This window comes from Harmonia axyridis, chromosome 1 (assembly GCF_914767665.1).
Source record: "Harmonia axyridis chromosome 1, icHarAxyr1.1, whole genome shotgun sequence".
NCBI lineage: Eukaryota > Metazoa > Arthropoda > Insecta > Coleoptera > Coccinellidae > Harmonia > Harmonia axyridis.
The window spans coordinates 69768833-69781855 of NC_059501.1; the positions used below are offsets into that span (position 1 = coordinate 69768833).

Below are 13023 nucleotides of genomic sequence, written 5' to 3' on the forward strand. Positions count from 1 at the left end.
TTGAACATAAATAAGTTAGTTCCCAACGGGTTAGTTAAACTGACCCGTTGGGAACAAGACCATCATTCTCAATTATTGTCATCTTAGAACATTAATAATCTATATTCTAAGATTGTCATTATTCGAATTGACGAATCCAAAAATCTGAACGCCACCTAGCGACTAAATTTTCAACCTATCAAGTGTGGGGCATTTTTGGTGTATATTAACTCCAAATAACAATGCCAATATTTTCATTTTAAATTCAGGAATTCGGTTAAATTATGTAATGAATAAACTTGGACATTTTATCTTTTTTGAGAGCACGTTCGCTCTATTATTATTTCGTCACAATGTAGGTAATTTTCGAATTTTCATTGATGATTGATGACTAAGATGTCCTCGAATTCGATTCTGTCTTTATACACTACAAAATATAACTCTCGAACGGAAGGATCCAGAAACTTGAAATTTTCAGACTAGATTTGAATCAAGTTAGTTAATGGGCATAATTGCCTTTTAAGTTTGAAACTGCAGATTCGATATCCAAGGAAGCAATGAATGAACGAGCCAACGAGCGCCGAATGCTCTTGACTTCACGTTATTGCTTCCCCCTAATATCAATATTAGGTCTATGTGCTTCCCTCATTTTTCTTCAACAGATATTTCGTTGGGAATATTGGAACTATTTTACCATATTTCAAATTTTAATTGAAGATTCCAGCTCTATCCAATTCATGGGTTTTTTTAGTCAGAAAGAGGACACTGATATAGGGGTAATGCCATTATTTTGATGTACGAAACACCTTCCACATAATTTGATATTGATAACTCATTGACAATCATCATATAAATATCACGAGATTAAATAAAACGCCTATACTTATAAGCAATACAAATAATACGATGCAAATTCTGACAGGAATACTTCTTCTTCTTCTTCTTCTCAAATCACTTATTGGTGATTTAATGGGTTCGCATTTAGCATGTACCCAGATTGGTAGCTTACTCTGTGTTTGATTGATTTCTTATTTTCTCTGACTTTCCCACCCTCAAAAACCCAGAGAGAATAAAGGATAAGGTTGGGTTATTTTCATATGAGGGATCAAACATCCAATGTTAGTAGGTATCTACTGTATAAACAAGATTCTTCTATATCTTTCATCAATCTGTTGAATCCATTTTAAATTTCTATTTTACCTATTTTACAAATATTGCTTATATTTTAATATCTGAACATTCCAAAAATTCATTCAATATTTGAACTATATCAATGCTATCTGTAAAGATTACTTCATAAATATTAATGGGCCTTTGAATCTCAAACTTTTCGAGTTTTGTGTATAGTGTATTAATATAAAATAAGGGAAAATTGGATCAGAACACTACAAAAGTGGGGTAGAAATAAGGGAAGAACATACACTCACATGCGTAATCGGGATAAAAAATGTACAATTGATAAGCCATATAAACTATTAAAAAATAATTTGACAAGAAAACACATTACAACTATGATGAGATTACGATCAGGACATTGTTTGACACCAGAACATTTATATACGATCAAAATCAATTCCTCACCCAATTGTGAATGCGGTAAAGTTGGATCGTTGGTGCATGTATTTTTTGAATGTAACCTGAATGTACAGGAATACTTGTTTTCCACGATGGTTGTTCGCAGTGCTCTCTGGTATATAAATAAAGAGTCTGTGTATAGAGTTGCCTATATTCAGAGAAAATTTTCCAGAATGAATTTTGAAAAAATGCAACAAAATTAACTTTATCTGGTCATACTTCAAAAAGGATTTTTACTCGATATCCTTCAATATTCACTTTGTGCTAAAATTTCAAACTTTATGTTAGTTCGATGCATTGGCATATATTTTTATGTTTAAATTACTTTATGATTTTATGTTTTACATTTTAGTCTGTGAATCTAACCTAGCACATTCGTTTCGTCATTAGTTTGTTAAATATATTTTTTAAAGTGAATCGTGTAAACATAAATTAAAAGAAATATGAATGAAAGTTTCATGAATGAATTAGAGGGGGCTGCCCGTGTTATAATGGTAATAACGCTTTATTCTTAATCGTAGAATATTCCTTTGTCCGATTTGTTATGTTTTCATTTATTTCATTGTAGGCTGCCCCCAATTTAGTCACAAATGAGGAAAGACGAAAAGCTGAGCAGATTCTGCTCGACTTCAGAAATACAAAAACTCCCATTCGTACATGCAGACAAATTTTGGAAAAATCGAATGTAGATTACTTGCATTTTGAAGCAGCAGAAGTGATAAAAAGGGGAATAGTCAGAGAATGGAATTTTGTATCATTTTCAGATAAAGAAGATCTAATAAATTACTTATTCAACTTTGTTGTTACAAGAGATATTCCCTGTTTTGTAAGGGATAAAATACTTATAGCAATAAGTATAATGGTGAAAAGAATAAGTGCTGATGATAATGGAAAACAAAGATGTAATTTATTGAATCAGGTTGAGGACTTGATTAATACTGCTGAAAACTCAAAGGTACATTATATTTGATAAAATGATTAAGTTGTTTGTGGGAACTTATTACTTCTATAAGTATACTGAAAGTAATATTTATCGAAATTGTTACCAACTTATTAGATTTAATTTGTTCTCATTTGATAGTATATAAGTATATATTCTTTTGAGAGAGCAATTAAAAAATTATTAATCAAACAATAAAGCATATTTAGATAAAATAAATTTTAATGAATTTTATCTATATATGCTTTATTCTTTGAAGTTAATAATTTATTTTATTGCTCTATGTCCGAAAGAACATTTGATATTGATCATGTTGATTCTTCAATACATATAAAACATCTTTTTTTTTCAGAAAATATTAGGCTGTCAACTTATTCTAATTCTCATGCAGGAATATGCAACAACATGTAAATCAAGTGATTTGGGTTTGCCTTGGGAAGTCCATAACAAATGCAAAAAGCAATTTGAAAACACAGATTTAATACGAATTTTCAAATTTGTTATGGGATTATTAAAGGATGTTACAGGAATTGATACTCCATTTGAACCAATCACAGCACATTTCATTAAAAGTTTATTACAAATTGCAGAACAAGTTATGATTTGGAGCTATAGCAGCGTAATTGATATCCTTGCAAATCTAATTTATAAAACGAGGTATTCTTTTGTAACTTAGCTTCATAACAATTGATTCTTATATTTATACACATCTTATAGTTATAGTACAAATACAACATTTAAAATTACACCAAAAACAAATTGAGATGGCACATTTTCAGGCTCGATTTTTGAGACAATTAATTTGGTGAAAACCGCAACCTCATAATTCATATATACGAGAAAATTGGAAAATGGAGTGAAATAAAAAGTTCTCAGAACTTCTTTATTACTGGTGCTATCAACATGGAACCAAAACATTCTACAAGCACTTTTTCAGAAGAATCCATTGATGTAATAATTTGTTTTTATTACTATTAGTTTTGGAGTTATATTACATTTTCCGTGTGAAACTGAAACTTTTGATGATTTTTATAGTTTGATAAAAATTTATATCTCATGTTATATGTATTTTTGAAAAGGAAAAAATTGAGCAATTTCTCATTCGTTATAGAAATTTATATGATTTACATTTAAAAAAAAACACAAGTTTTTACCATACCTTGAAATTAATAATAATAAATGAATAAAAAACAAGTGATGAGACCAATGGATTCTTCTTAAAAGAATGTTTTTGTTCCATGTTGATAGCTCCAGTAATAAAGGAGTTCTGAGAACTTTTCTTTTCACTCCATTTTCCAATTTTCTCTTATAATATAAAAACAGTTGAATTTATGAGGTTGCGGTTTCCACCAAATTGTCTCAAAAATCGAGCCCGAAAATGTGTCATTCATTTTTTTCTAGCTCAAAGGGATTCTGAGATCCCCTCAACGAATTTGGGACACCCGATACACTAATAGAAATAACAGATGATCCTTTATGTAAAATTTGCATCTTATTGATTTATTATTTTTGATAATAATAATGAATCTTGGGTCTTAGTCAGAAACTATGAGAGCTAGATGTATAAAATTTGATACAGAAGTCGGTTTCAAAAGTAACAGGAACAAATTTCAATAATTTATTTTGGGATAAATATTGGACTAAATGATATTCTATGAAAATAGAATATTCAATGAAGAAATCATCTTATTTCTTCAATAATCAGGACTTGACCGTTTTTTCAGTTTGTGTTTTATAAAATTCACAGTTCTTCAAGAAAGAGAACTAGTTAGACACTTACTCTTTGCATTTTATTTTCATAAGAGTAACTACTTTGATAGATGAGATTACTAATAAAAAAATGTTTTCACTGCTAATATTCTAAAAACCATATTTTGGATATTCTCTACTACTTAGATGTATGTTCATTTTAAATAAGATGCATTCTTAAAAATGAATCAAAGTTTATTGCTTCAAATACACACAACCGATTTTACACTGAAAAATAACTATTTTCCGAATTTTCCTTGACTTTTTTTGTACCTCCTAAAAGGATAGTCGGACAATTTGAAAGCACCCGTGATGTGGAAGATTATCCCCTGCTGTATTTTACTGTAGAATGGAAGGAAATATTGCTAGCTCCTGAATTGGTACCACTTATGTTTATGATATACTGGAAGGTAAGGTATTCAGAAGAGCTCTCCCACCATGCTCTTACATGTTTGGTACAATTAGCCTCTGTGACTGCTAAAGGTATGGATGGAAGAAAGATCTATAGTGAAGAAGCTCGAGTTGCATATGTGATCAGATATCTTGAGAATTTTTCAAAACTCATTTCGAGGTGAGTTGGTCAGAGTGATAAATACTTGATAGGGGTTATGTCATATTAAAAAAATGAGGAAAGTACTGAAGTCAGGAGCTTTTGAGCGCTTGTTCATTCATTCGTCAGTTTCACCCTTGGAGACTGCACAGCTGTATAGGTATATATGTGGTCTCTAATGTTGCAATGAAAAAGCATTAACTTCTTGAATTTTTTATGATTTTGATGATTATATCAGCACAAAACTTTGCGAGAGGCTTGAAATTATTATTTTTTATATACATGCAAAATTTCGATCAGATCTGTTGTCACTGAAATATTAGATTTTTTCCGTTCAAAAATATAAAAAAAACCTTTTCATTTCTGATGGAACATAGTTTCAGATATCAAATATGATATGAAATAAAAGCTGCTGATGAGAGATAAATCAAAAATGAACAACTGATGCACACATCTAAATTTATATTCAGATCATTTTTTTTATCTCAACTATTTCATTGTATTTTTTGGATTTAACAATAATATTTTTTAAGTTGAAATCATTAATTTCAGTAAGTTGGATTGTTGGTGTATTGACTATATTGTTTTACTAATCAATCATAAAAAGTCTTAGTGATTATTTGGGAAGATAAAATTTTTATTTTATACTTTTCTGATGATAGCATCAATTTTTCGATTGAATGTGCTAACCATTTTGAGTAGAGTGAAAGAAAAACCAACATTCAATTCTTACCATTCATAATATAATGATTTTCTGCTAAAAGAAGAAAGGCATATACATTTTTCAAACTTTTTTTCAGTGTTAATATTGATGGAAAAGAAGCGCTAGGAATATCTTCAATTGCTAAAAAACTTTGTTTTTGTTATCATCATGAAATTGCTCATGGATTAAGTACAAATCAACAAGAAACCTTTTTAGAAGAAATGACAACATTGACTGTCTACTTTTATGAAAAATCTGTGACAGATGATCTCGTGAGTAACAACATAAATATTCAAAATATTGTTGAAATCGTGATTTGTTTCCCTTCCGTCATTTTTGTTTCCTATCAGGTAATATATATTTTTTTTTTCATTTTTACAGGATGACTGTATTTACGAGGATTCGTTCAGAAATATGATAAGTGTTTGGTGCTATTTATTCTCAGACTATGGCAAAGAATCAAAAGTTGCTTTAATTAAAGATCTTTCTATTCGTATATTCAGCAAATATGTCCAGGGTCGTATTTCTCCTCCAAATGGCTATAGGAAGAATATTACCTATGAAGAAGAAGAGATCTTAAATGAGAATGAGGAGGATTCAGATAGGATCAAGTACAAAGATCAACTCCAAGTTATTGGAATTTTCGGACGCTTTGTACTGGAATATTCACTGCCAATTTTATACAAGTGAGTTGATAGATTTCAGTCTGCAGAATAAATTAATTCTTGAAATTTAAGGTCTCTTTCACCTCTTGATAATAAAGACTTAACTATGAATCCAGGAGGTAAAAGATATGTTAAATTAATTTGTTGGATAATTTTTTCTGTTCCACTATTTGGGTCCTAGATAAAAATATCTATCTGATAATTGAAATGAAGTTCGGTTTGCAAGCATTTATGCTCACTAGTTAAAAACACACCTAAATTTGATCTAGGATCTAAATTTGAGGATTAGTGATATGTATTTAGTAAGTTGAATTTTCCCTTCAGACATGGATCTTGGTTGAACTGATATTCATGGCACAACAGTCTAAAATATTTCTTCTGTTCATAATTAATGAAAATATGTAATATATACATCAGTAATACCAATTTTTGTGTTCAGTTTTCCAAGTATTTATTTGTTTACCTCTTTTATGTTGAACTTTTTTTTTTTGAGTATTCCATTGGCTTCCTTTTCATGTCCACTGTAAACTCTATTTATGGATGGTCTGTGGTGAGGTTGATGTTCATCATCATGAAAAGGAAGCCAATGAAATACTCAACAAAAAAAGAAGTTCAACATAAAAGAGGTAAACAAATAAATACTTGGAAAACTGAACACAAAAAAAACTCTGGAAGAATTTGAAAGAGTGAAAAAACGTAATCAACTTGTTTTCAGATTATTGGAATATGAGACAGAACATCTAAAATCTATACTGCAAATCATGGAGGTCCGTGCTTTGACCCTTGAAGAATCCACCAGAATGGAAAGCGTTTTCGAAGATCTCCACTGGACTCTCATAATAGCTGGACATGTTTTAGCTATGGACAGTGACGGAGAAACACCATCTATACCTTCAGAAGTTATGTCTCATTCGTTGAGGAGGATGAATATGCAGAGTAACCTAGATGCTACCTTAAAGACCCTAGCTAAATCTCAAGATCTCCTTTGGGTGAACGATTGCATTGATCAATGCGATGATGTGATCAGGATCTTCTCAGCTGCTCTACGATTATGTGTCATTGAGGATTCTGCTGCTTCTATCAAGTTGGGGCACTTTATGAGCCCCCTCGTGAGCTGTTCTCTGATGTGGTTCATCAAACGGTTCTGTATGTATTATTTGGTACCAAACGATAGTGACCATTCACAGGTAGGTTCTGATTCTAATTGCTTTAATACAACAATAATTTAGACTCGTTTGATTTATCTACGTATATCACTGGGATTTAGGTGTATTCCATTCAGAAAGAACACTTTTTTGTTTCTTTTTAAGCGCTCATTCTCCCAACAGATCGCTCTATAATTTTGTCTTAAAGCCTGTATATTTTGAATTTTAAACCGGAATTGTTCTCAAACGATAAGATTTGACTCACTGATGGCCCACTTCTGTCCTGCCATCCGTAAACATGATTTCCTGAGTAAATGGATAGGTCAAGGGGAACTAATACCATGGCCACCTTGTTCACCGGATCTTAATCCATTAGATTTCTATTTATGAGGACATATTTCATCAACAATTACTTGATAGTAATGCAAGATGCAATAAACAAATAAGAAAGGACCCGAATCTGATCCGATGAGTAACAGAATCTCCTCTTTGTCGATGTGGGGCCTGCGTCTAAGCCAAAGGTGGACATTTGGAACAGTTTTTATTGTTTATTGTTGCAATGGTTGAAGTTCATACATTTTTTTAACTTTAACAATAAAATAGATTGAACTGTGTTCATAGGGAAAAATAAAATTCAGAATTATTGCAGCTATCATCTGTTAAAGTTTCTCATAGATCTTGTAGAACAGCCAATTATGAAATTTGAAATACATACTTGAATTAGAGTTTAATACAGAACTGATTTGAGTGTATTATTATTTCTCTAATGGATTGTTTCAGCTGAGTCCCATCTTTATGTCTACACTTGGGAAGCATACAGAAGGAGCCAATTTTATAATCAATTTCATAATATCCAAAGTTCAGAATAATATAGTGAATTTTTATTCAGAACCTGTACTTTTGCAAGACACTGTGGATTTGTTTGGCGATATAGTCTCCGTGAAAAATAAGTAAGTATAAACCTTACGAAGTAGTTTTATTGTGTGGTGAATGCATCTTTCAAAATAAGGTAGTTATGATTAAAGTTGAAATATAGATGAAGAATTTCATGAACATAAGAATTTAAAATTGTAATAGATTGGAATCCAATTTTGAAAAAATACTCAAGCCTAGCAATCCCATAAACAAAATTCAAATGAATATGAAGTTGATACAGAAAAGAAGAATTACCATTTCAGTTCATGAAAATCGCAGACATTATTTCTACAGGGTGAATCATGAGCAATGAATCGAACTTCAGAAATGTGTCCTACATGTAAAACTTATTAAAAGCATCTCAAATGTTCTCAATTCAATCATTATTTGTTTTTGATTAATGACAGGAACAAAGTACAAAAAAATGTGTTTGTTGCTGTTTTGACTGGACTATGGTTTGTTTGAAATTGCCCACAGAACTTTCTTGTAGAAAATGTCTGGAAGTCAACGAGGGTATATTTGAGAATTTGTTAGGAATTAATGTAATAATGAGAAATTTTGATAATATAGCTATAACTCGAAAACAAATGACAATTTAATGATGATTGAACTATTTCAGCCGCTACTATTTGTATTTTTCTATCATATAGATATTCCAAGATACCATCTAATCTGCATTCTATATGGTCCTGCTATATATTTTAATTTTTAAGTTAATGGTTCTCATCATGGCTATAGAGTATGATATAGTACTTTTTCTGGATGTTTTGTTTTTAGCCGAGTTTTTCATTAAAGTCATATAATAACGTTAAAAGTTTGGTTGATGAATCAGCAATTTCGTCATCATCTAAGCTCTCTTCTATTCATTTGTATTGATTTTCAACATAAAAAAAATGTAGATTTATACTTTTTATATCTTTATAGTTTCTTGATGGTATCTCAGGACTTGTGTCCTTAAAGGTTTCCTACCATTTTGTAGTCTTCCAGATATTTGAATGAGTGATAGTTATAAGAGTGTGGATTTTTTGTAAAGAAATATCAAATTAAAGTAATTTACATATTGAATATTTCAGGTCTCAGTATTTCATGAGCGCAGATAATATCTGCAGTCTGATTAACATGCAGACCGAACTGAAACCGGGACATCTACCTCCTGAAATTCGACGTGGGCTATACAGAGGCTTCGCCTTAGCTGGGATTACCTTCTGTCAAGACCCCATCTTGATGACGCAGTACATGGAAAAACTATTTCAGCCAATTCAAAGTAGATTCAACATGCTCATATCGAACGTTAAATTGAATATACACAACGAAGCTGTCCAAAATGAACTGATTGATATTTTAGAATGTCTTATCGGAATTTCTAAAGGAGCTGCAATGAGAAGTGCACAAGATATTTTCAACAATATGTACCCAATAATGGAAGCAATGGTGTCTTCTCTAAGGGTTTATTGTAATTACCAAGTGATCGTTCAAGCTACTCTTGAGCTAATGAGTCAGTCGGCTAGATATATGGTATGTTATCTGAAACATGACCAAGCTCTCAAGATGTTCCGTTACAGTATTGAGTTCATCAAATCATATTCCAATTGTCAGGCGAAAAGATTAACATCTGACAAATCAGCAGAAGAATCTATCATCCAAGATTTATCTTTGATATTAGACATTCTAACATATCTTTTATCGAAAGATTATTTAGATTTTTGTCCGTCTGATAATGCTGAGAACGCTGTGAAGGCATCAACTCATGTTATGCAAGGGTTTTGCATCATAATGCCTTTCCTAAATAGTGATATGTTGAAGTATCCAAATCTTTGTTTGCAGTATTACCGCCTGTTGACACATATCAACGACATGTGTCCCAAAGAGATCTGTTACTTAAGTAACGGTGTAATGATGTCTATACTAGGGACAATTGAAGTGGGTTTATCACAATTTGGACCAGAGATAACGCAGTCTTGCTTAGATTTCATCACAAGAGTTTGCGGTTATATGTTCAAACATAAGTTAAGTCATGAGCGCATTTATGAAGTATTAAGACCTTCTGTCAGGATGCTATTAAATATGACCTTATCCAATCAAATCAACTCAGACCTTTTGAGTAGTGTTGGCGAATGTATGTATCTATTGATGTGTTGCTACCCTGAGGAATACGAGATGTCTACTAATGCGATGGTTCAAATGCAGCAAGACCCAATGGTATCAAATAGATTAGCGGCAGCTTTTGAAAGATTGCTGTCAGGTGTAGAGTTTGATAATGAAAGAACATCAAGGGTTAAGTTCAAATCAAACTTTGAAAAGTTTGTGTTCCATGTTCAAGGATTTTTGCTAGTGAAATAAATTTATTTTTTTACTGGATGTGAGTGATGTCAATTGACTTGGTGATATTTAACAAGTTGAATCCTAGACTTGATTGTGATTTTAAGATGTATTTTTAAAGAAGCAATACTTTATCAGTTTTCAATTGAGACACTGTTAGATGTTGCAAAGGTTTTGTATGGTTTTCAAGTGTGTTCCATTCAAGTGAACAAATAGATCTTCTTCTTAAAGTTAGAGAATGCTCAAAAGTCAAATTAATCTTTTTCATCATGAAAAATTTCATAATGATACCAAATTATACTGATTAATTTTATTAACCTTTTTTTATCAGGTTTTCTGAACTTAATATACAGATTGTGAATATATAAGAGCAAAAGAATTCGAGGGATGATTCTTTATAGAAAAACCAGAGGTTTTTGATTTCCTCTTAAAAACAAAATAAATAATTAGAATGGAATCAAGAGGATGTAATCTGCAAACAAGAGGGTACTATGAAAATATTTTGCTGGTATTCCCCTGTAGTTCAAAGGGTAAGCCACCCCTTGAGCTTGTGTCCCACAATACTTCAAATTTTCATTTAAAATTAAATTTTACAAATTGGAGACTAATAACCTCTCTTGTAATTGTTTCTTATAATTAACATTCCTGAAAAAAAAAAAAGAAATTGCTATATAAATTCAAGATTGATTGGAATTCCATCTTGAGCAGATTATATAATAAATCAGAATAACTCAAGCTATTTAAATGAATTTTTAAATGATAAACTATGAATAAGGAAATAATTTTCATAGGAAACGATTTTAGGGGTAGCTTATTCTTCCCCTGAGAACTACAGAGTAATATCTCGAAATATTTGCTGAATACTCTCTTGTTCGTAGAATCCTGTCCAATTTCATTTAGGTATTGTTTTTGTTTTTAAAATAGATTTTAAAAATGATAAAAAGGGTTTGGTTTAATTATTTTTTTAATAAAAGACCTATTATTTGTCAGAGTTATCCCTTGAACTTTTTGCACTTATTTATTTACACCTTGTGTACCGTATTATATCTCATTCATTAATCTTTTTAAGAGAATCTAGTACGACAGGGTGGTTCATATTCTATGTCTTATAGTGGGATGTCCAGAACTACATCAGTTAGAGAAAATGAATAGCACATTTTTTGAAAAACTGATGTAAACCACATGTCGATATTTTCTTTTATTTCCGAAATATGAACAAACATTTTTCATTTTTATCAGACCATCATAACAACCTTGATGTTATCGTTATGAAACAAAAACATTATTGCAGTTAAAATTTCAATAGAACCTGATGGTTATACTGAAAAATCAGTTTCTCACAAGTTTTTAAGTAATAATACAAAGTTATGTTTTTCCCAATTAGTACCTATTTTTTCACTTTATATTATAACTCAAAAACTTATAAGAAATTAGTTTTTTCAGTATAGCCATCAGATTTTTTGGAAAATTTCACGTTAATAATACTTTAAAGTGATAGCATCAAGAATACGGATGGTTTGAGGAAATTGAAAATTCCAATTCAAATTGTATCTCAAAAATGAAAGGAAATATCGAGATGCAGTTTTTAGTTTCTCTCGTTTCTCAAAGATAGACCTTTGAAAATGTGCCACAAATTTTATCTAACAGCTGTAGGTTCACATCTCCCATTATTAAACATAAAATTTGAACCAACCTGTACATAAATACTAAAGAAAATTTTTTGTGATATTCATAGTTTCTATAATAATAAGTTTCTATAGTAATAATAAATTTCAAAGAAAGTTGACAATACTGGCATGAATCTTTCAGTGTTTTTGATTTAAGGTTATTGTTTTTATCTGAAATATATTAGATACAAATATTTCATCTCATTATAGTTTGTCAAGAAATACATAGTACTGTATGTTAGGGTATGACATATGTGTTGGCTGTACTGGCCCGAATTATTGAACTGATTATGTACCATAGAATATTACTTATTCAACCTTACCTACTTGTAACTATACTTTTTACAAATTTTACTTTTTATCTCATGAGTTTATTGCAGTTTTAAATCTTTCAAGGAATAATAATATATATGTTGCAAGCTTATCAAATGGGACCTCAACAATATTCCATTTTGTGGGAAAATTATTCGTATCCCTTGATTTAATATAAAGTAGAAGAGGATTTCAACTAATGTGTACATCACTATCAATTTTTTCTAAATAATACGTCTTTATAGGAATTCTTTTTTTCACAACTTTTTGTTCTATATTTTCATACCTAATATTTACATTCAAATTTTCTTACACTTTCATATAAATCAAATTGAGTTGATTATTTTTGTCTCAATTTTGTAACTTGTGAAGTTGAAAATTTTTGGAATAAAATATGTCATAGTTTGAATGTTTGTTTCTCAATTGTTATATATAATTAATTACTTTGTCTAAGTAATGTGATAACTTTAAGAAATTATATATTTGATACTATATATTGAACAT

General features: G+C 30.5%; 1 protein-coding gene across 2 annotated transcripts; it reads left to right on the plus strand.

Annotated features, from left to right (window-relative positions):
• The first annotated feature begins 1889 nt into the window (after positions 1-1889).
• Positions 1890-12928, plus strand: LOC123670739 (exportin-4-like). Of its 2 annotated transcripts, none has more exons than XM_045604277.1 (9): positions 1890-2048; positions 2123-2509; positions 2847-3151; positions 4527-4814; positions 5594-5768; positions 5878-6182; positions 6877-7348; positions 8087-8256; positions 9295-12928. In XM_045604277.1, exons 1-9 carry the CDS (start codon positions 1998-2000, stop codon positions 10559-10561), a joined length of 3420 nt encoding a protein of 1139 aa, XP_045460233.1. In that variant the 5' UTR covers positions 1890-1997; the 3' UTR covers positions 10562-12928. The 2 variants fall into 2 exon arrangements, with proteins under 2 accessions (XP_045460233.1, XP_045460234.1); XM_045604278.1 differs by having other exon boundaries at positions 2847-3120; positions 4517-4814.
• The last annotated feature ends 95 nt before the right edge of the window (positions 12929-13023 follow it).